Source organism: Myotis brandtii, unplaced genomic scaffold (genome assembly GCF_000412655.1).
Source record: "Myotis brandtii unplaced genomic scaffold, ASM41265v1 scaffold494, whole genome shotgun sequence".
Lineage (NCBI taxonomy): Eukaryota > Metazoa > Chordata > Mammalia > Chiroptera > Vespertilionidae > Myotis > Myotis brandtii.
In genome coordinates this window covers 2,271,061-2,294,034 of record NW_005368860.1, presented here as the reverse complement: position 1 = coordinate 2,294,034, position 22,974 = coordinate 2,271,061, and the positions used below count along the sequence as shown (strand labels likewise).

Below are 22,974 nucleotides of genomic sequence, written 5' to 3'. Positions count from 1 at the left end.
CAAATCCCACGTGATTCTGATGCACATTCAGGATTTCAAGTCATGAATGTGGGCTGAGGGTGGGCAGCCTCGAGGACGGGGTGCCGGTCTCTCCAGGGACATCAGCTCATGGGCACCATGGACAGTGGCCCCCCACATGGAGGAGTCACGTGAGCCCGGCTTTTTCTCTGTGCGATGGGAGGGAAACCGGCCCAGCCCCACCACAGAGCTGTTGTAGAAAAAGGAGAAAATGCCCGTCAGCTGATGAACCTCATTGGTGAGCACGACTCGGAAGCTGCTCTCAGGCTGCTTTTTGATGCTGAGCCTCTGGAAGTCTCCAAGTTCTTGGTTCGATCCCCTCCTTTTCTGACCAGGGTCACCTCGTTATTCCCTCCCTCGCTCCCTTCCGCCAGCCGTCAGCGCAGCTCACGCCCTTACTTTTCCCAGGTCTCTGCTCAAATCTTTCTTCTGAATAGAGGCGCTCCCTAATTACGCACCCTGTGCCACCCCCACCCCGTGTCCTTCTCCTCGTGCCACGGACCACTGCCTGACGTCATGGAAGGTTTATTTAGTGTCTGGTGTGTAAGCTCCGTGAGAGCAGCACGTGGTCCTGTTCACCACCAGGTCCCACGACCTAAGGCGGTGCCCAGCATGCAGTAGCTGCTCAATAAGCAGTGGCTGTTGAAGGGGTGCCTCCTCGTCCCTAAAGCGGGGTGAGGCACCGCAGGACCGGCCCAGGACCAAAACAACCGACGTGCGTGAGGGGGGCACCGTGCGATCCGGGGAGCACCGTCCAGGTGGGGAGCAGGAGGGAAAGAAGCTGGGCCTCATCACCTGCTACACCACGGCTCCCTGCTGTACACGTGGGGCCCTTTCATTAATGTTCACAAAACCCTTCAGAAATGGCCATCCCCACTTCACAGGGGCCGAGGTCCTAGTCGGGGTCACAGCAGGTCGCGGCCCCCGAGCATGTGGGAGCATGTGGACCGCGGTGCTTCCTGCTGTGTCCTGTCGCCTCCGGGGGGGTGGCTGCCAAGTGCCAGGGCCATCTTGCCTTCGCGGCCCCTCACACGACTTGTCCACGTAAAGCGGAACCGGGCAGACCTGCTGAGTCGTGCTGATCTGCCCGGAAGAATGCCCATCTCGTTTGAACGCTGGTGAGCCTAAATCCCCATGCCAGTCGCTGCCGTTCCTGCCGCTCGGGAGGCGGGAAAGACAGACGAGAGGCGGACGGCGTGAAGGGCTCTGAGCTCCCACTCTGCTCAGCAGTGGGTCAGGGGGAGCACGCCGGGCACAGGGCAGCAGGGCAGCCTCCCTCCCCAGGGCCAGCTCCTCTTCAAGACGCTCCTTTAGGGGTGGGGGTCAGGGGGCTCCTCACCCTGACAGAGAGGGTGAGGAGAGACACACAGGAACACACAGCCGACCCTACAGGGGGCGCAGGCTCACGAGGGCAGGGACCTGGACCCTCTGGTTGACCAAGGCCGGGCACAGAGCAGACGCCCAGCGAGTCCGTGTTCAAGCAACGAGCAGAGTGCTGGGCTGTGATGAGCGATGGGCTGTGGAGGGTTACGTGCTATGCTGACGGCCAGTCCTGCCACAACACACCACTTCCTGAACCCCGACTCGGCAGTGGGTTTGAGGTCGGGGGGCGGGGGGGATCTGGGCTCCTCACCTGGAAAACTGCCTCAGCTTGGCCTCGATGCTCCGGTGCCGCATGCACATCCGGGTGAGGGCGGAGCCGATCTCCCTGGTTCCACCTGGAAGAGAACGGAGCAAAGCTGAGGACGGAGGCCGGTCCAACCGTGAGACACTTAAAGGCAAAGGAAAGGATTTAAAAACAAGCGAGTGTCCATCATGTCGTAAAAGCCAAGCCACTGCCGTTCAGACTTCTCACCATGCATGTGTGTGCTCATGCTCACACTCACGCTCACACATATATGTATGAAAAGCCAAGCCACTGCCGTTCAGACTTCTCACCATGCACGTGTGTGCTCACACTCACGCTCACACATATATGTATGGTGACAGCTTTTATATAATCACCAAACAGAAGTTACCTTTACTATATACAATACCCTCTGATATTTCCTATTCCGATTGTTTAAAATGCTGATTGTGATCCAGAAATTGATTTTAACAGCCCACTAATACATCAATGACCTACGGTTTGAAAAATACTTCCCCAGGAGGATGACCAAAATAGCATCTGATATTTAGGAAAAAGCTGTAGTTATTTTTCCCTCCTCTGGCAAAAATAACCCTGTTAGCATTCTTTAGAACGGCCAGTAAGGCCACTCCAGATAATTGTTTCAAGACACACACAAGTATTTCGGAGAATAGCAAGGCTAAACAGAATGAAATAATAGAGTGTTTTTAAATGGGTGCGGGTAACTCCAGTGCAAGAAGTCCTCCCACTCAGCAAATGTGGAAGTCAACTGCCATACAGTGTGATCTTCCCGGAATTCTTGTCATGCTTCCCCTTCAGGCGCACCCTTCTCTAGATACCCCCTGAAGGCCCTCCCTCCCCCTCTTGGAAACAAGGCCCGAATCAGCATTCACTGGGGCGTGGGGGAGGGAGGAGCAAACTGCAACCACAGATGGTAATTCTGCACCAACACTGAAAAGCACAATTAATTATAAACGTTATGAAAACACTGGGGCTTGTGAAATCCGGGGGGAAATGTCAAATAAAGCACTATTTTTAGCAGACGAGGCTGTCCAGGGGAAGCCGCAGGAATTTATGGCAGGTTTAGCCAAGTCAAATTATCAGGAAAAAAATTCTCCCCCTTATTAGTGCTCTTGACATTATTACAGGTTGGCTGTCCCCTTCCACCTCTAGAAACACCTCCGTGCTGCTCACATTCCACCTATTTTCCATTTTATCCTGCCAGACGAACAGGTTTCCGGAACAAAAAAATATGAGTCATAACAGTGGTATTATATATTAATATTTCTATACTTGAAAAGAGAAATCTATGCAATTCTCTAACACAGGGCTTCCCCACCTGAACACGGTGGACAAATGGGCCCGGCGCCTCTTGGTTGGGGGCAGTCCTGTGCATGGAAGGAGTATGTTCAGCAGAAGCCCTGGCCTCTCTCTACTAGAAGGCAGCAGCATCCCCCCAATCGGCGGCACCCAAAAGTGTGTTCCTTGGGGAATAAAAACACCCCGGCCAGTTGAGGAGCACAGCTGTAAATCAACCTGACCAAGAACTAAATGTCACCTGAGGCTGTTTAAATGCCTAGAAGTCTGACAATGTTGCCCTCTAGCTCCTGGCACCTGCAGCCACGCTCAGGCCGTAAGTAACCACCACCTCAGCAGCACCATCTACGGCAGCTCACGCCTCTCCACCCGCGGAAACCAGCAGAGGGCGCTGTTTTCACACCCAGCAACTTGCCTTCAGGTTCTCTTAGCTTTTTTATTGCTTAAAAGCAAGGAACACTTTATCCCCAGGGAAATATCTCCTGTTTCGTGGGCCTTCATTTGATTAAAAGTTAATAACCTGGCCATGCAAGGAAATTGGCTCACTCGCTCGCTGCTGGTAAACTAGTACTTTTCTGGGGGAAATTTGGCAGCATCTATCAAGAAAAGCCTTAAAAACACACCCCCTCCTTGACCCAGCAATTCTAGTCTGAGAAATTGAACCTGGGGAGATAATTAAGGATGAGAGCAAATCCTTACTTATGAGACTAGTCACCAAAATGCTGTTTACATGAGTAAAAAGTGAAAACAAAATCCCATTACAGGGAGCAGGTTAAACAGACCATACAACACCTCCGCACCAGGGAATAGCATGCAGTGGTCTGAATGCTGCAGAGCGATGTGTAAGGTCCCGGGAAGGTGAGACATTTGCAGAGCTGTTCGTGCAGGGCTCCGGGATAAGCCCTTTGCACACGAACTGTGTAATCCTTGCAATCTCCCAGTTGTGCGGGGATTATCATCATTCCTTTTCCTGCATGGACAGGAAGAGGCCCTATGTAATTTGCTGAAGCTCGCACTGCTAGAAAGTGGGGTTCTGGCGCAGGCTGAGCAGCAGAGTCTGTGCATGGAACCACTCAGCATCCCACACTTGTTACATACAGACAAGGGCGATGGGAAGGGGCGGAGCCGAGAGCCTAGAGGACGCTGCTAAACTTCAGTACCTACACGCTGTTATGGGTGTTGGGACTTTACAGCCCAGCTCTCAAACTGTGGTTCTTTTTAAAAAATATGTATTTTTATTGATTTCAGAGAAGAAGGAAAAGGGAGAGATAGAAATATTAATGATGAGAGAGAATCATTGGTCAGCTGCCTCCTGCACGCCCCTTACTGGGAACTGAGCCCACAACCTGGACATGTGCCCTAATCAGGAATCGAACGATGACAGAGAATCATTGATCAGCTGCCTCCTGCACGCCCTACTGGGAACTGAGCCCACAATCTGGACATGTGCCCTAATCAGGAATCAAACGATGACCTCCTGGTTCATAGGTCGGCACTCAACTACTGAGCCACACCAGCAAGGCTCACATTGTGGTTCTTGAGCCTAAAACTGTCCAACAAGAATTTATATTAGTTCACACAAACACTCCATCCATGCTTTTGTTCCGGCCCTCCGGTCCAGTTTAAGAACCCATTGTGGCCCTCGAGTCAAAAAGTTTGCCCACCCCTGGTAGTGGGAGAAATCACCAAGTCCAGTCAAAGGGTTAAGTACTGGGACGGTGACTCAGGCAGGGACTCGGGATTCCAGGGAAGTCTCCTAGCCTGGGATGGGATGGAATGAGGGTAGGGGCTGAGCTGAGTCTTTTTAAAGGAGCAAGAGTCAGTCTGGTGACATGCAGGGGACATGGCACTTCAGACAGAGGGGAGAGCATAAGTAAAAAGAGTAAAAACAGAGGAGAGGACAGCACCGTGATGGCGAACCTTTTGAGCTCGGCGTGTCAGCATTTTGAAAAACCCTAACTTAACTCTGGTGCCGTGTCACATATAGAAATTTTTTGATATTTGCAACCATAGTAAAACAAAGATTTATATTTTTGATATTTATTTTATATATTTAAATGCCATTTAACAAAGAAAAATCAACCAAAAAAATGAGTTCGCGTGTCACCTCTGACACGCGTGTCATAGGTTCGCCATCACTGGTCTAGGGGGTAATAAGCAGCTACTTTGTTACCTAGTCCACTTAACTCTTGTTACTCTTCTCAGGTAGTGTATGGAGCTATTTAGGGTCAATTTTAGCAGTTATTCTGAAGGGAATTGTGTAGAGCCTATTTCACTGGGGTGGGATAGCCAGAGATATTAGGCTAAATGGGTTGTTGGATTTATTTATTTTGGATTTTATGTTGCTTTTGCTAATCATTCATTGATTCAGTCAAAAAATTTGTGTTGAATTATGTATACTCTGTGTTATCCTAAATGCTAAATGCACTGAAATAAATAACATTTCACATTTGAGACTTTTTATCATTGAGGAATGATTATTTTTTTTTACTTTAAATAATGTTTTTATTTTTCAGTTACAGTAGACATACATTATATTAGTTTCAAGTGTATACCCCAGTAATTAGACATTATATAACTTACTAAGTGATTACCACAATTAATCTAGTACCCGTCTAACACCATACATAGTTATTACAATATTGACTGTATTCCCTATATTGTACTTTACATCCCCATGACTATTCTGTAACTGCCAATTTGTACTTCTTCATCCCTTCATCTTTTTCACCCATCCCTCACCTGCCTCCTATCTAGCAACCATCAAAATGTTCTCTGTATCTATGAGTCTGTTTCAATTCTGGTTGTTTATTTTGTTTCTTAGATTCCACAAATAAGTGAAATCATATGGCATTTGTCTTTCTCTGTCTGACTTATTTTACTTAGAATAATACCCTCTAGGTCAGTGATGGCGAACCTTTTGAGCTCGGCGTGTCAGCATTTTGAAAAACCCTAACTTAACTCTGGTGCCGTGTCACATATAGAAATTTTTTGATATTTGCAACCATAGTAAAACAAAGATTTATATTTTTGATATTTATTTTATATATTTAAATGCCATTTAACAAAGAAAAATCAACCAAAAAATTGAGTTCGCGTGTCACCTCTGACACACGTGTCATAGGTTCGCCATCACTGGTCTAGGAGGCACTGTGGTCGAAAAGCCAATATCCATTCATCCTCGAATGCTCTAATTCCATTCCATTTCCCACCCCCGGGTTCAGGGATGGGACAAAGATGGAGAGAGTTTTGGGGGAGACCTGGGGGAAAATTTCCCTGATCTTAAGAGAGACCCCCGAGGGTGTGAACAGGAAGCAGGCTGACCAGATGCTGCAGTCGGCCATCCTTATGGCCATGGGAACACCTGCTTTCGGATGAGGCTCAGCCTATGGACGAAGACAGAAAGAGCCTGGGTCTCCTGTGACCTTGCTGAGCCACCAGATTAACACACCCAGAGCCTGCTCTCCCCCCTGGACCTGGGGCTCCTGTTTTGCAAGAACGGACATTTCCTTCTTTTCAAAGCCACTTTGCCTTGGTTCTGTTTCTCGCCGGTCCAAAGAGGAAGCAGGAAGGGTGCAATGACCTCCAGGCTTCCTCCTGGTGCCAGGGGTCACACGTTGCTAAGAGAAGTGTAAGTGCAGCCCCGCTGCTGAGGGATGCACAAATACTTTACGGCAAACCTCTTCATTCTTCTCAGTGTGTATGTGTAAGCACTTTCTCCCATAACAAGCAAAAGTTTTATTTAAAAAAAAAAAAGGGTAGCACAAAATCAGTCTGCGCTCTAAACAGGATGATCTGCTAGGGAGACAATCAGTGGAAAGAAAAAAGTAAAAGTCCAGAGGCCAGCAATCGAAGTGTGGGTGCTGGGGCAGGGACTCTGTTTTGTACATGAAACACACATTTCCTAAGCGTGTTAGCTTCCTAGGGCTGCGTGACAAAGTCCTCCAAACCAATTGGCCGACAACCACCAGAACGTTATTGTCTCACAGCCCTGGGGGCAGGAGAGGAGCACACAGTCTGAAATCAGGTGTCAGCAGGGCCACGCTCCTCAGACCCGCGAGGAAGCATCCCTCCTGCCTCTCCCTCGCTCGGGTGGTGACCCGCACTCCTGGGCTCGCAGACGCATCGCTCCGGGCCCTGCCATGGCCTTCACAGGGCGCTCTCTCCCTGTGTCTGAGTCCAAATTCCTCTCTTCTTCTAACGACACAGCCCAGCCGTACTGAAGTAGGGACACCCCCAATGACCTCATCTTCGTGTGACTACATCTACAAAGACCTTAAATCCAAGTGAGGTCACATTCACAGGTACCAGGGGTTAGAATTTTAAACATCTTTTTGGGGGAACACAATGTACCCCCAAAAGCATCTATCTACCATGTAGCAAGGATTAGAGCCATTCCAAAGGTTGAGGACAAGGGCTTGGCGGGCTCACCATCGGGCTGGGGGTGCCTAATAATGGTGCAGGACCACAGGCTTTGCAGCAACCCTACGACGTAGGTCTTGTGGTCCCCACGTTATCCATGGACAAACCTGTGGAGGGCCACAGGGCCTGGAGGTGGGAGAGCTAAGACCCCAGCCCTGACTTTACAGAAACCAAAAGGCTCTCTCCCTCCGTGACAAGCTGGAGACGTTCCCAACCAAGGACAATGAGGCAATTAAAGTGGCGGACAAACTACAAACTGTGTAATGCCTCTTTGGGAGCAAATGGTGGGAGGGGCATAAGAAGAGTGAGCCCCCAAAAGTCTGACATTGCTATGCCCTGCAGACTGCCACTCGCCACAGTGCTTTGCGGAGAGCGGGGGAAGGGGGGCCATGGCATCCAGCAAGTGGCACTGTCCCCTCCCTCCACCTGCCCCCTGTGCAGGCGCTTCCATCCCCCCACACAGCGGGGGACTAATGGACAGGCTCTCTCGGTCCGCCATGTGCAGGTGGCGAGTGAGGACAGAAAAGCTGATGTGTCAGGCCCAGCGTCCGCGGAGGGGGTGGGGGTGGGGGTGGGGGCATGAGGCTGGAGGAAGGGAGACTCAGGAAGCGCCTGGGTCGAAGCGCACGGCCACAGTAAGTCACTGTGCCTCTGGGGCCCTGTGAGGGTAATATTGTGGGAAGGCTAATTAGGACAGGAGGAGGCTCTCTGCACCCCCCGTAGGAGCCGGTCCAAAGGGGCAGGGCACCTCGGTGCTGCTGGCACGCTGGACCCGGTCACTTCGTCATGGGGCCATCCTGTGCGTTGTGGGGTGATTCGCAGCACCCCTGCCTCTACCCTCTGGATGCCAGCAGCACACCCCACCCACGTCATGCTGACCGGAAACGTCTCCAGACACTGTCAACTGTCCTCGAGGTGCAACATCGCCCTTTTGGAGAGCCACTGGCCTCACAAAGGGGGACACGTGTCCTTGTCCCCTGAGGAGGGGTTGCCGATTGCGGCGCTGGGCCTGGGAAGCCATGCCTGACATGCGCAGCGGTCACAGCAGCGGCCCGCACACACGTGCCGCAGCAGCGGAGAAAAGCTATTAAGTTCGATGCCCACCCCCGGCTTCCTAGGCACAGAGGTAATAGGCAATCCTGTCCCCCTAATGAGGAAAATGTTCCACTTACCATCACAGAACCATTCATTCCAAAACACACAGGTCACTTTCCCCAAATCAGCAGGCACCAGCTCCCTCCTTGCAAACCAGTTCCCAGCAGCAGCCTTCACACCGGGGCTAAGGGGAGCCTCGGCAAAGCTCCTGGCCGTCTCCCGAGGGAGCATGAAGATCAGTCTCCCGAGGGAGCATGAAGATCAGGCAGAAAGGGGGTAGCATGGAAGGGTCACAAGCTCAGCTCCCCCATTTGCCACTATCTGACCTTGGGAAGGGTCTAACTCCTTAGACTCAAGTGTTAATGACTGTACTCTAAAAAACATGAGTGTTGACTGGTGTTTTAATCATCTTTGTTGCACACATTACACCCAAAATGCACCATCTAGGATTTCCAGTTCGGGCTTCCTGTGAAAGTCTGCGCCGCCTAGATTTTCTTGTAACTGTCCCAATCTTTTACAATTGCTCATCCACACTGAATTTGATGGCAACTTTTTAAAGCAACTTGCTTCTATCTTGTTGTTCTAAACATCCCACTTATTTTGTAGAAATAACCAATCTTGATTTTTGTTTTCTGGGTTTTTGGGGGGGTTTTCTTTGGTTAATCTTCACCTGAGGATATTTTTCCTTTGATTTTTAGAGAGAGTGGAAGGGCAGACAGACAGAGAGAAACATTGATGTGAGAGAGACACATCAATTGGTTGCCTCCTGCACACACCCTGACCAGGGCAAGGGACTGAGCCTGCAACCTAGGTACGTGCCCTTTACCGGAATCGAACCTGGGACCCTTCAGTCCTCGGACCAACGCTCTATCCATGGAGCCAAACCAGCTAGGGCTTAATCTTGATTTTTCACACTCATATCCCAAAGGTTTACATACTTTACAGTTAAATACCTTCATGACGGGCCATACAATGGTATATTATACAGGTTTGGGGGCGCACACAACAGACTCTAGGTTGAGCCTGCAACTCAGGTGGCAGGAGTGTGTGGACATGCCGAGGGAAGCCCATGAGCTGTGAGCTCGCTGAAGGCAGGGCTGGCGTATTTCAGAGAGAAAATAAGGAGCACTGGTTATATCAATGGGCCAATTACTAGTAAGTAGGGCTTTGCTGTAGCAATAATCAGCCAAGTCCTACAGGAAGGCAGGGGCCAGGGAAATTAACTCAGGCCCGGCTGGGGCACCCGTCCACATCTAGCCCCCCCCTCCCACATTTAATGCTGCCCATCTCCAAGGAGCTGGCGAAGGAGAATGGAAGGAAAGTTAACCGCACAAGGGGCAGCAGCTTCTCTGGAAGCCAGAACGGTTCCTCCTTCCCAAACATCGCAGAACAGCAGAGGCCGAGAGGAACGTGCGGAGGGCCCACGCGAAGACTGTGCTGTAAACAGTTATGCATCAACAGTGGCCCATCTGGCCAGCTCAGGGGCTGAGATCGACCTATGAACTAGGAGATCACGGCTTGATTCCCGGTCAGGGCACATACCAGGAATGCGGGCTCGATCCCCAAAGTGGGGCAGGCTGATCAATGACTCTCTCTCAGCACTGATGTTGCTATCTCTCCCCCCCTCTCCCTTCCTCTCTGAAATGAATTTAAAAATATTTTTTTTAAAAAGCGTGGTCATTTGATGGTATTCAAAGCTGTGGCATCAAGAGGTTCCTAGTCAACCTCCTGTCATGAGCCTCGATTTCCTGGCACCCTGCACCTTCATATCAGCAGGCAGCTGCCAATGGCAGCAGCTTTGAGAGGCGTCCCCACAGTTCTAGATCTCTCTGTCGTCTATTGTTGTATCGGAACCTTGTGCCACCAGGCTCCTCCGAGCAAAGACCCGAAAGCTCCTGTGGCACCTGGCGTTGGGTGCCATGGCGGACACGCAGGCCCCGCCAGGACGGCGTGCAGCAGGCGTGACAGTGCAGGCTCGCTGCGAGGAAGAGCGGCTCTCCTGCCTCTCAAGCCCTGCTCTGAGAGCCAGAAGTCTTGAAATGTCAGGTGTCTTTTCACCTTGACGCCGGCTGGAGGGCGGCCCAAGCGCTGCATCGCAGAAACCGTCTCAGCGTGCGTCAGCTGCCGCCCTGGCCGGGCCATCTGCCGCCTGGGGACGCCTGCAGCCGGCGCTCCACACGGCCAGCACATGCCAGCACCGCGCCCTGCTTCTGCGGCCTCACTGGCGTGTTTCAGGATGCTTCCATTTATTTATCTTATTTATTTTAAATATTTGTATTGATTTCAGAGAGGAAGGGAGAGGGAGAGATAGAAACGTCAATGATGAGAGAGAATCGTTGATTAGCTGTTTCCCCCCTCACCCCGCACGCCCCACACTGGAGACGGAGCCCACAACCCAGGCATGTGCCTGACCAGGAATGGAACCATGACCTCCTGGCTCATAGGTCAACGCTCCACCACTGAGTCACGCCGGCCGGGCAGGATGCTTTCATTTTAGAGTTTTAAGGTACATGGGTTTCAAACGGGAGAGTAAAAGCGTCTCAGGGCGGCACCTGAAAGTCAGCCTGTTCTAATGAGAAAGGAGGGAGCTCAGTTCTTGTCCCTCAGAAAGCGGAGCCATGATGCCCCAGCTAACAAAGACCTATCCCAAGGGGCCAGGTCCAAAAGGCCCCGAGACGGACCACCTGAGCCAGCCCTACAAGAGAGCGGGTCAGTGAGGACCGCCCGGGCACACCGGCAGGGCACCAGCTGAGCCTCGGCCGGAGGGGCGCCCGCTGAGGGCTCCATAAAGTGGCTCTTCCCGCTGACCCCCAGGCTGGACTAAAGGACCTCCTTCCTCCTGTAGGAAAAAGGTCTCATGGCATTGAGATGCTGGGCACTTCTATCCTCAGCAGACATGGAAAAAACATGACTACGGTGTCGTTACTGCGCTGTGAATGGAGGAGACAGGCCCGTCCTCACGGAGCTACATCTAGTCTAAACTTGGGGGCCATGGACTTCTAGGGTGACCTCATCGCTGGGAGAAGCTTAGAAAATGCAGGAGGCCACCGACCAGCGACGGGTCCTTGCTGCTCGGCGACGACCTCTCCAGAGCCTGCGCGCGCCGTCACTTCTCCGGCTCAGGGAGCAGCAGCCTTTTCTGCGCTGCATCCACGAGGCAGCTGGTTCCCACCAGGGGCACTGTCGTTTCATTAAAGGTCAAAGAAGGCACGCAGGATATTAAGAACATCAAACTGACAAATATGTTTCTTCTGGCTTCATCAGCATTTTATTTTTATCCTCGGGCACAGAGAGATGGACAACTGGGAGAAGGCAGCATCATAGGATGCCCTACATTTGTTTAACAACAAGGAGGGAAGGGAGAGGGAGGGAGAGAGTAAGAGAGAGAGAGAGATGGAGAGAAGGAGAGAGAGAAAGGGTTCCTGGTATTACAAGTTACCATACAGAGCTCATCTGCCATTTACACCAGCCACGAAATCTCTCGCCACTCAGTGGAGATACTGGTCACACTGAAATCAGTGAGCAGCACCCAAATCCCTTATGTTAGCCTTGACAATGGCTTCAAACTACCCAAACATGCTTGTATGAGCTATTTAGATCGCCCACGTGTTCTTGCAACAAAGATGCGATTTATCTTCACGGAAACTGACGGATGGAGAACAGTGACGGGGAGCAGGAGTGATATATTAACCAGTGGGAGGATCTCTTTGTCATCCCGGGGTTTCATTGGACAAATTGAAAAAAAACTTAAAACAGTTTCAAAAATAAACCCTTAAAGCTTCCAACAAAGGAAGCGCAACTTCCCTTTGGCTGCAAGGCTGTCCCCACACCCGCTTCGATGTCGCAGGAAGAGAAAAGCACATGGAGTTTCCTGTTCACAAAACCGTGCTCTCAGCCCCTGATGTGGCTGAGATGTGGCGGGCGGGCGGGGACAGCCAACACAGTGAGCTCAGCAAATGCTGGAGAAGGCTGGCGAGGCGTTTTGGGAAGACACCCCCGTGCCCACACGCGGGTGGGAAGATACCGCAAACTGATCAACTGACAGTCTTTCGGCCCATCTCCCACATCCAGGCCTCCCCACTTCACGACTTTCCAAAAGGCAGAGGAAAGCCCTGGCTGGTTTGGCTCAGTGGAGAGAGCATCGGCCTGCGGACTGGAGGGTCCCGGGTTCAATTCCGATCAAGGGCGCATGCCCAGGTTGTGGGCTCGATCCCCAGTGGGGGGCATGCAGGAGGCAGCCGATCCATGATTCTCTTTAATCATAGATGTTTCTATCTCCCTCTCCCTCTTCCTTCCTCTCTGAAATCAATAAAATTATTTTTTTTTAAAAAGACTACTTTTTTTTTTTTAAAAAGCGGGGGAAACAAAATTAAACACACACACACACACACACACACACACACACAGAGTCCTACCACCATCTGGCGGCTCAGACCAGCAAGCATGAGATTCTGGCCTGCAGGGTCCTGGCAGCCACACAGACTGATGCTCCCCTTTCTTTGTTGCAGTTTTCAAAGCAAAGCGAGAAAGGTAACATGGGAACATAAGACACGGACACGCTCACACTCGGGGAAAACCGTAGCGGGAGCAAGCGCATTCCCACAGCGACTCCTCCCGCCTTCGTTTCCGATGGAACGGCGCCTGGTTGAAAAGCACTGCGAGGGTATCACCGGGGAAAAGCCGCTGGCTCCCCGACATCTGCTCCCTGACATCGCCAGCGTCTGCCTCTGCCACATGGGCATAGAGAGATGCTCCCGCTGGAGCCAGACTCCAGGACGCCAACCTGTGCCAGCAAAGCAGATGTGGGCTGATGTGCAAAGCCTCACGTCTTCTCAGCACAGGAAATTGAACTGTCGGGCAGATAAAACGCTCCCAGCCACAGATCAGGGCATGATCTCCCAGGCAGCCCTCAGGGAAGGTCAGATGAAGCAGAAGGTGGCCCGACGACCATGGAAGCAGAGCAGGGCCGTTCGTGTTTTAGGGATGAGAGTCAGAGCGGGTGCACCCCTCTCTGCCACCGGCATGAAACCCCAGAGCGAGCCCTCTGGCTCTGCTTCTGCCTGTGAGCAGACCTCCTTGTTACATCAAGCATCCCGATCAGGTTACCCCGTGTACCGCTGGCCTAGGAACCACGCTATTCCTTTAAGGGACTTCTGTATGTCCCGGAACTGTGCCAGGATGTGCTGACTTCAGCCTCTGTCAGGAAGCAATCTTGCTGCTTTCCAATCATTTGCTGAGTGCTTGCAATCTAACAGGCACATGCAAGCACATTGTATTCGAAATCTTTACATCTCATTATATTCCTCAGACAGGTATCATTATAGTTGGGGTATGATTATCCTCACTTCACAGGTGAGGACAAGGGGGCTCAGAGAAGTGAAGTAACTTGTTTAAGGTCACACAGTAGAATTCAGGATTTGCACCCAGGGCCGAGTTCATAGTTAAACCTTGTAACCATTCTTGGGGACATCTCGGTGTTGCCAATTACGTACCAAAATATTTGGTGGCTAAGAAGTTAGGTTTTCCTCTCCCCCGCCCCCATCCAAGCACCTCTTTTATCAGCCAGAAACTGTGTGCGGACTGGCCGGTCTGCATGCGATGCCCTGGGAACAGGGTGGACACGGACCGACCGCCTCAGCACACATCGCCTGCTGCCGCCTTCCTTTGGCACTGGGCGTGGTTTATTCAGGCAGAGGACCCTTCCCTGTTATAGGAGAATCTCTTCCCCCAAATCACCTTTTAGCTACTGACACCTCCCGGCAGGGACCACTGCCGTCCAGTTTCCTGGGAACGGCCATCCCTGCTCAGCCAAATCCTCTTTGGGTTCCAGAAACACCGGCGTCTCATAAAACAGCACGTCATGGGACGTGTGCACATCTTTGAACATAGTAGGTGCTCAACAAACCTGAGTGCGTGGGAAGCGGCAGAAGTGCCCAACTTCTGGGCTATAACACTCACCCTTCCCAATTTCTAAGACCCTCTCCCTCCTCCCCTCTCTCCCCTTCATCCTGACTGCACACCCCACCCACCACCGTGACACGGAAATCGGAAGGAGCTAAGATTTAAGATTCCCAAGGACAAGTGGCACTCGGGAATGGGACTCAGAGCGCTCCATTTTGTAGCTAATTTTCTAGCCAAATTCATCTAAGATGATGAGAACGCACTTATCAATGATATTCTCTTCTTCGTCTCAATTTATATCGCAAGTTGCTGTACCGCCACAAAACGAACGAACGAATGAATGAATGAATGAATGCCTGGATGCTTTCTGATCTCACAGTATTTTGAAACTCGAACCCGGAAACAGCAAACAGGAAGCTCTTACAACCAAAGGGTTACCCACGAGGCCCCGGCAGGCAGGACAGCAGCACGTGGCACCACTCAAGTGTCCGCAGGACCCTGAGCCGGGCAGCCCCGTCCTCCTCCCTCCACTTGGGAAACCAAGGCTGTAAACTGGGGTTCACTACTGGTTCCCCCGTCGAGTCTCCCCCGTCGAGCCTTAGGGTCAAGCAGTAGTAATACGAATCCCAGAACCACTCAATAGCTCTGAAAGTCTCCTTACTGCTCAGGCGAACTCTCCCACCCTTCGTGCTGGAATTGTATTAAATCTGGGAAAATGATCCCAGATGGACAGTTACCATATTTCTCCAAGAGAAGACGGAGGGAGGAGGGACTTCAATGTGACTTAAAACTGTAATCTGCTCTGTAAGATGTTATCGAAAGCTTGCGGTGGGTCCACAGAGGTTGGGGAAAGACCAGCAGCGCTCCGTGGACAGAAGCTGCCACTACGAATCCCAGTCCTGCCCAATTTCTACGAAAACGGGACACGGTTCTAGCAGCCAGCTGACCCTTTGGGGTTAAACCAAGCTGGCTTCTTGGTCCCTGAGAGCGGGTCGCACAAGGTGATGCGAACTTTTTTTATATATTTTTTTAATTGATTTTTTACAGAGAGGAAGGGAGAGGGATAGAGAGTCAGAAACATCGATGAGAGAGAAACATCGATCAGCTGCCTCCTGCACACTCCCTACTGGGGATGTGCCTGCAACCAAGGTACATGCTCTTGACTGGAATTGAACCTGGGACCTTTCAGTCCGCAGGCCGACGCTCTATCCACTGAGCCAGACCGGTTAGGGCTGATGTGAACTTTTTACAGGATCATCGGAGTGACTCTGGTCCCTCCTCCTGCTCCCCTTTCTTCTTGGCCCCGAACCCGCTTGAGCAACCGCGTTCCTCTAACAGATCGCAAATACTTTCTCTTAGGAAAGTAACCACCCAGGCGTGGCTTAAACCTCACCACTGCTCAGTCATCAAGTCAACCCCAGGGGAAGCGGCCGAGGCTGTGGGCAGAGGGGCCGCCTGCGCTGCTCCGCCACGCCCCGGCCTGACCATGGAGGACCAGCTGGGCCTGCGTGTCGCTACTGTGCTGTGTTGGTTCCGGCGGCCGACAGCTGCTCGCTCCGTGGATCCTCGTGTTCCTTCCTCCCCGGAAGATGACCGGGGCATGATTCTCAACCCTGGCGCTCTAGGCAATAAGCCACGTCCTTGTTTGATGGTTTGTCTGGAGGAGATCTTCCCAGATGAAGGCAGGTGGCAGGTGGCAGGTGGGTTTATCTCCTGGGCTGGTTCTGACCGGGGGTACAGGTACCCGAGCACTGTGTTGAGAAGGATTCTCAGGCTGGATCCAGACTCGACGGAGAACAGTGCCCAGACCAGCGAGCAATGTCTGCCATGCAGGCAGGGGCCCCCGGTGGAGGGTGCGCGCCTTGTATTTGCTACCCTGGTCCTGAGTCTCAAAAGAACCAGCGCAGCCAACTTCAGGGGATCACGCTAAAATGCAGACTCGGGTGCAGAAGGTCCGAGGGTGGCCTGGGACTCTGCATTTATAACAGGCTCCCCGGTGAGGCTGCCGCTGCCAGACCACCGGCCTCTCACTGTGTCGAAGGGGCCAGAGCATTTCAACAGCCAACACACCTGTCCCCAATTCCCCAAGAACCTGGATTTCAGGTGGACCCTGACCTGGACTTGGAGGAGACACCTGGGGAGGGTGACTGATCACCGGGTCGCACCCCCATAAAACATCGGGGTCTGCTGCCACAACGAACCCTGCTGGCGAAGCTTCCCCACCCCTCGCCAGATGTTTCCTGCCAATGAGTCTACGCGTGAAACCACAACTTGGGTCTAGACACGAGAGAAAACCTGGGAGCATCAGATGACACGGTGAGGACACGGTGGCTCGACAAAAGCTCAGCGCGAGTCACCAGTGGCCCTTGGTTCCCACCGGCCTCCGTCTCTCCCAGGCCCGGGACGTTTAAGAAGCCCTCAGCCTGGCTGAGTATGAAAAGGTGGGCATGGAGGGAGCTTGCTCTTCTGCTTCTCGGAGGATTAGCAGCACAGAAGCCTCCAGCACTTGCAATTAAAGATGAGGTCATGGAGGAAGGAGGGAAGGAGAGACTACGGGGACCAGGCAGTCGCCAGCTCACACCCTGCTCTTCACACGCACAGACATGCATTCGCCGTATTGTAACCTTGTCCTGGGCTTACTACCTCCTGGGCCTGGGTCCTCATCAGACCGACAGCGGCCACGTCCGAGTCATCCCTGAGTTCCCAGATGCCTGACCCAGCATAAAGGTTGGCTAGGTGGTTGTAGATAACAGAAACAAACAGGCAGTCGCCAGCTCACACCCTGCTCTTCACACGCACAGACATGCATTCGCCGTATTGTAACCTTGTCCTGGGCTTACTACCTCCTGGGCCTGGGTCCTCATCAGACCGACAGCGGCCACGTCCGAGTCATCCCTGAGTTCCCAGATGCCTGACCCAGCATAAAGGTTGGCTAGGTAGTTGTAGATAACAGAAACCAAAAACAAAAAAAAGTAAAAACATCAGACAGTCTCCTGTTCTGAAAAGCAGACACTCCTAACATTTTAGCGGCTGAGATAAATCTGAGCTCCCAGAGGGGGGCGATGAGTGGTTTTTATCAGTTTTAGACTCACCCATGGGTCCCCTCTGCTCTGTGGTGTGAGAACAAAAGGGGCCAAAGCTGTGAGCTCTGGGAGGCCTGCCAGGTTTGAGGGTCACAATCATGAAGGGAAAGAACGTACCTAAATGCTAATCTGATAGAATAGTTAGAGCAATGCCTGGTGATCCCGCCAGCCTGCCAAATCCAATTACATATCTGAGCACCTACTATGTGCAAGGCTTCATGCAAACAACAGGACAGCGATTCTTCTCCCATATGTGAACATGCTCAAAAAAAAAGAAAATGAAGGCAAAACAAAACAGTCTTTTTATTTTAAGATATGCGGCTGATATGGACCTCGAAAGTCCCCATGAGGATGGAATAGAGCCCATTAAAATGTTCGCAATATGCAGAACATGTTTTTTTAGGAGATAATTACTAACAATCTCAGGAAGCCTCGGATCCCCTATATGCTATTAGAAAAGCCTTTGCAGGCGCAGCTCTGTTGCCATGACAACCATCATCTGGCGGAGTTATGAAGAAGGATGAGGGACCTGCCAAATGGTATTCTCAACAGTAAGCCCTGGGATTTCTGAAAGCCACTTTTTCTAAAGAACCTTTAGCATCTACGAGTTGCAGAACCTACAAGCTGAATGAGACCTTCGGGGTAACTAGTTTTAGAATGTGACCGGAATTTTTTCTTTCTCTCCCCCCACCAACCCCCCCTCCCCCCCGCCAAGAGGTCACCCAGACTCAGGCAAAACATCTCCAGGGCCGGAGAACGTGCTCCGCTCTGTGCTCCGAGGGAGAGGCGGGAGCTTTCCTCAGAAATCCCTGGAGTGGGGGGAGCGTAGGTTTAGGAAGGCGGGGGGTTCTTACGTGAAGGACCTCTCTTCCCAAGCAGAAGGTTGGGGCCATGCATGCTGACCTCTTCAGCAACGCCTGCTGTGAGCTCGGTGAGACTGAGCGAGACAGAAACAGCCACGGAGGCAGCCTCTCCCAGGCCTTCGGTGCAGAGCTGGTTTCTAATTCCAGCCGTTAGACGCCACCTGGAAACTCATGACTGTCACAGTCTCACTGTTTCCCTAAACAGAAACGGCACCCCGGCCCCTGGCGGCATTCGGTGAACCGCTCGGCGGGCTGCATATGGCAAAGACATAACCGCACACCGTGCATCCGCACACGGTAAAAACAACACACATGTGCACAAACACACACACAAACCACAAGAGGACCCCCGGGATGGGCCTCGTCAGTCACCTCTGCAGAGCAGAGCGGCATCGAGGACGGCCTCTCCCAGCGTCCTGGTCACCAAAGGACTCGGAGATGAAAGCATGTGGGATCTTAGGTGGCTCCCGGGGACACCTCTGCACAGACCAGGGCTGGGAGGAGGGGTGAGCTGGGGGCACTGCTGGGTAAATGCACGCAGGCCGTGCTGAGGGGAGCCCCACGTCAGCCACGTGTGCTGCTGTGGGGAGCGACCCAGCCCACCCCCTCAGGTTCTTCCCACTGTCTCCTGACACCACCCCATGCTGGGAGGCCACAGGACAACAGGTGCCGGGATGCTCTGCTGGGTGCCGATGTCCACCCTGCCCGTGACCGAACGGCCCAGGACCCTCGGATCGGCAATTCACCATGCCCCTCCGCTCACCACTTCCCAGATGGCCCTCGGGCACCCTAGCACCTTCCAATAGTCATCCCGGGCCGGCCCAGTGCTGACGGGACCGCCATCCTGAGACGAGCTTACAGGCTCACTTCTAATGAGAGCAGAAAAGTGTTGTCTTTGAGACTCCAGTTTACTTAGTGCAGTGGTCGGCAAACTGCGGCTCACGAGCCACATGCGGCTCTTTGGCCCCTTGAGTGTGGCTCTTCCACAAAATACCACGTGCAGGCGCGCACGTACTACCACGTGCGGGCGCGCATGTACAGTGCGATTGAAACTTCATGGTCCATGCGCAGAAGTCGGTATTTTGTGGAAGAGCCACACTCAAGGGGCCAAAGAGCCGCATGTGGCTCGCCAGCCGCAGTTTGCCAACCACTGACTTAGTGCCTTACAGTTTCCACCATCCCAAAGGAGAATTGGAAAAGACGGAAACGGTTTGCATGACCTACTGCGCTCTCACTGGTCTCAGACACAAGCGGGTTTATTTTCACAGAAACTGCTAGGAAGAGGGTGCCAGTGAGCAGGCGTCTCCCCAGATCGCCGCACTGCAGCCCCCCGGGATTCCCACCAACCTTCCCATCAGGAACCCAGCACTCACTAGGGGAGGAACCAGCAAACCATCCTTAGTACTTAGTCAGCCAATGTACTAACGTTGGAGGCAGGAACGAGCTTCTATAAGAATGGATGCTGATTTGGTGACATTGTATTTACTCCAAACCAGCGGTGGCGACTGAGGGAGGGAAGACGGAAGCTCAGAGGGCCCGAACCAGAAGGCAGAGGCCAGGGGCGGGGGTACCGGCCGGAGGAGGCACAGAACCATTACAGAACAGGACAGGAGCCGCCTTCCCCCACTGGGGGACGTTAGCTGAGGTTCCGGCCGACTGAGCGCGGCCACAGGAAATGGCCCAGGCGCGGCCATTAGGGGAGAATGGCTCTGCATCCAGATAGCTACGAAGCCAATCTCTCGGCCCGGGAGATGCTGGCTTATTTTAGGAGACAATTACCCAGTTATTACAGAGCTGAAACTGAGCTTTCAGGCCGCAATCTTGGCATCAGGGATCATCTGATCCCAAGCCTGAGAGGTGGGGTAGCCAGGTCACCCTGAGCTGCCTGAGAGAGGGGGAGGGGGGAAGAGAGAGAGACAGTGTGGATGTGTGTGAGGTGAGAGGGAGAGACAGACAGACAGAGACGACAGACAGACAGGCACTAGTGAATCCAAGGGCAGAGACAGACTGCCCGGCAATACTGGGCCCCTAGAGTAACACTGAATTGTATTCAGCCCACAGTCAAGCACTCAGAGCAGGTTAATAACTTTTGGAAACTGTAAACCCAATTTTCTTACTATTTTTAAGTTCAAAAGACTGAGACCCATCACGTAGAGTAAACAAACCCACACAGCTACCATCTAGCCTCGAATGCCCCATGGAACATTCCTCCTATTTCATTCCTCAGACGGCAGCACTGGGTGCTAGTCCGGGAAGGGAGGGGGCGGTTCTCCAGACCCGAAAGCTGGCCTGGCCCCTGAGCACCCGAAATAGACAGTAACCGGCCCCCCACTACCCCACCTCTCAGGCAGCTCAGGGTGACCCGCTACCCCACCTCTCGGGGTTCTGGTTGGTTATCCATAGTCACTGCCCAGCTCTCCCACCAACCAATGGCATAAGCTTGGGCGAAATCCACTCTGCACCTCTGTTTCCTCACCTGACAGGACCTCCCCCACAGAGCTATGGAGGGCTAAGTGAGGCAGCCTGGTGGGATGCTGAAGACGGGCCCCGTGCAGGCGGAGTCCGTGGGTAACAGACACTTGCTATCATCACGCTCTGAACATGTACAGCACGGCTGTGTGACTGCAGACCGCTGTGTATGCGTGGCTCCGCACAAGACGCTCAACTGGGTCTGGTCCCAGGTTTACATCCTACCTCACTCCCAAGTGCGTCTGAGTTTTTTACTACCCAGCAATGTGCGCCATGACCGGTCAGGAGGAGGGTCACTGCCTTCCAAGCAGCCGCAGAACGTGCCTGCAGCACCTCGGGGCTGCTGGGCACAGCCTCACAACTGCAGGGGCGCCATTCCCTTAGGGACGCTCACGGGCATCGGCAAGTCTGGTTTCTACCCCGTCAGACCCAGAATGAGGTTCCCTGGACTCCGACTCACAGCTCCACGAGCTCTGGGCCCCTCTCCTGTCATTCTGTCTGTTGGCAAACTTTAAAACAGACTAAGTCACTCGAAAAAAAGGGAAAAGCTCCTACCCCAGGCGCTGGAGGGAAGAGCAGGGTGATTATCTGTCTGCTACTGAAACCTTGTTTACAGAGAGCCCAGGTAAACCGGCCCACACATTTATTTTAAAAAATCAAACATTAAGCCCGGCCGGCATGACTCAGTGGAGCGTTGACGACTGACTGAAGGGTCCCAGGTTCAATTCCGGTCAAGGGCACACGCCCAGACCGGGCTCGATCCCCCGTAGGGGGCGTGGAGGAGGCAGCCAATCAATGATCCCTTCATCACTGATGTTTCCATCTCTCTCTCCCTCTCCCTTCCTCTCTTAGATCAATACAAATATATATTTTTTTTAAATTCAAACATTAAACTCTCAGGTGATTTAACTCAAATGAGAACGAGGGTGCGACACCACTTGCTCTCCTTTCTGGGTGGGTGGGGGATGTCTTTTCCTGTGGGGAGAGGACCCCTCACCTTTTCCTCGTTGTGGGTATACAACAACGTGAATATACTTAACACTCTTGAACTATACCCTCAAAACTGTCAAGAGGATAAACCTTATATGATGTGTATTTTGCCACAGTTAAACATTTAAAATTAAAAAAGCCTCAATGAATCTCCATGACCTGATCTCAGCCTCGGTTTCTGCTCTGGGGACGGTTCTGGAGGAGAAACTGAGGCAAGAACAAAAATGTGACTCCTTCCCTGACCCGCTCAGCCTGGGGGCGCTAGGACAGTGATGGCGAACCTTTTGAGCTCGGCGTGTCAGCATTTTGAAAAACCCTAACTTAACTCTGGTGCCGTGTCACATATAGAAATTTTTTGATATTTGCAACCATAGTAAAACAAAGACTTATATTTTTGATATTTATTTTATATATTTAAATGCCATTTAACAAAGAAAAATCAACCAAAAAAATGAGTTCGCGTGTCTCCTCTGACACGCATGTCATAGGTTCGCCATCACTGCCCTAGGACAAGTCGTTCACATCACAGGATGAACCACAGAGCACCACGCCCTCCTCCTGCCAGCTCCCGAGACGCTGGCAACCTGGGCCCCAGGACTTCTGACTTTCAGGGTCCTCCTGCTCCTCCCCAACATCACTCTCCCCTTTGCCAGCACCCGAGGTGACAGTGCCACGGCTCCTCCCAGCTCTGGGCCACACCTGCCGCCCACCAGAGCAGAAGTGTGACGTCATGTTTCCAGGGCGGGGCACAGATCAATCAGACCACATAGGAGGCCGCGCAGCATGAATATGCAAAGGAACCTGCGAAAACTCTGCCACGACTGTCAGAAGGCTCTACAGGCAAGCATGTCAAACTCGCGGCCGGCGGGCCACATGCCTTGTTTAAATAAATGTGGGCTGCAAGTTTGACATGCTTGATTTAGATCCTTTGCCCATTTTTTAATTGGATTGTTTGTCTTCAGGCCCGCCGGCCGCGAGTTTGACATGCTAGCATCCCAGGCCGAAGGTGCAGGAGACAAAATTCCACGAACTGCAAAACAGAGGGAGGCTCATTTGTGCTGGGGTCGACGGGGGAGCTGGGGAGGGTGGGAACACTGGCTTGGCCACCTCCTCCAATGCTGCTGCTGCTGTAGGTGTGCTGGCTTCAGGCAGTAAGACACCCCATCACACGCTCTGTTAGTGACATTGG

At 52.5% G+C, this 22,974-nt stretch overlaps 1 protein-coding gene across 7 annotated transcripts in view; it reads right to left on the bottom strand.

The window, feature by feature from the left end:
- MTSS1 (metastasis suppressor 1) overlaps positions 1–22,974 on the bottom strand; it is a 145,028-nt gene that overhangs the window by 29,805 nt on the left and 92,249 nt on the right. For all 7 annotated transcript variants that reach the window (XM_005876660.2, XM_014548055.1, XM_014548056.1 and 4 more), the window contains one exon: positions 1,652–1,736. In XM_005876660.2, the coding sequence (XP_005876722.1) occupies positions 1,652–1,736 (85 nt within the window). The remainder of the gene's footprint in view (positions 1–1,651; positions 1,737–22,974) is intronic.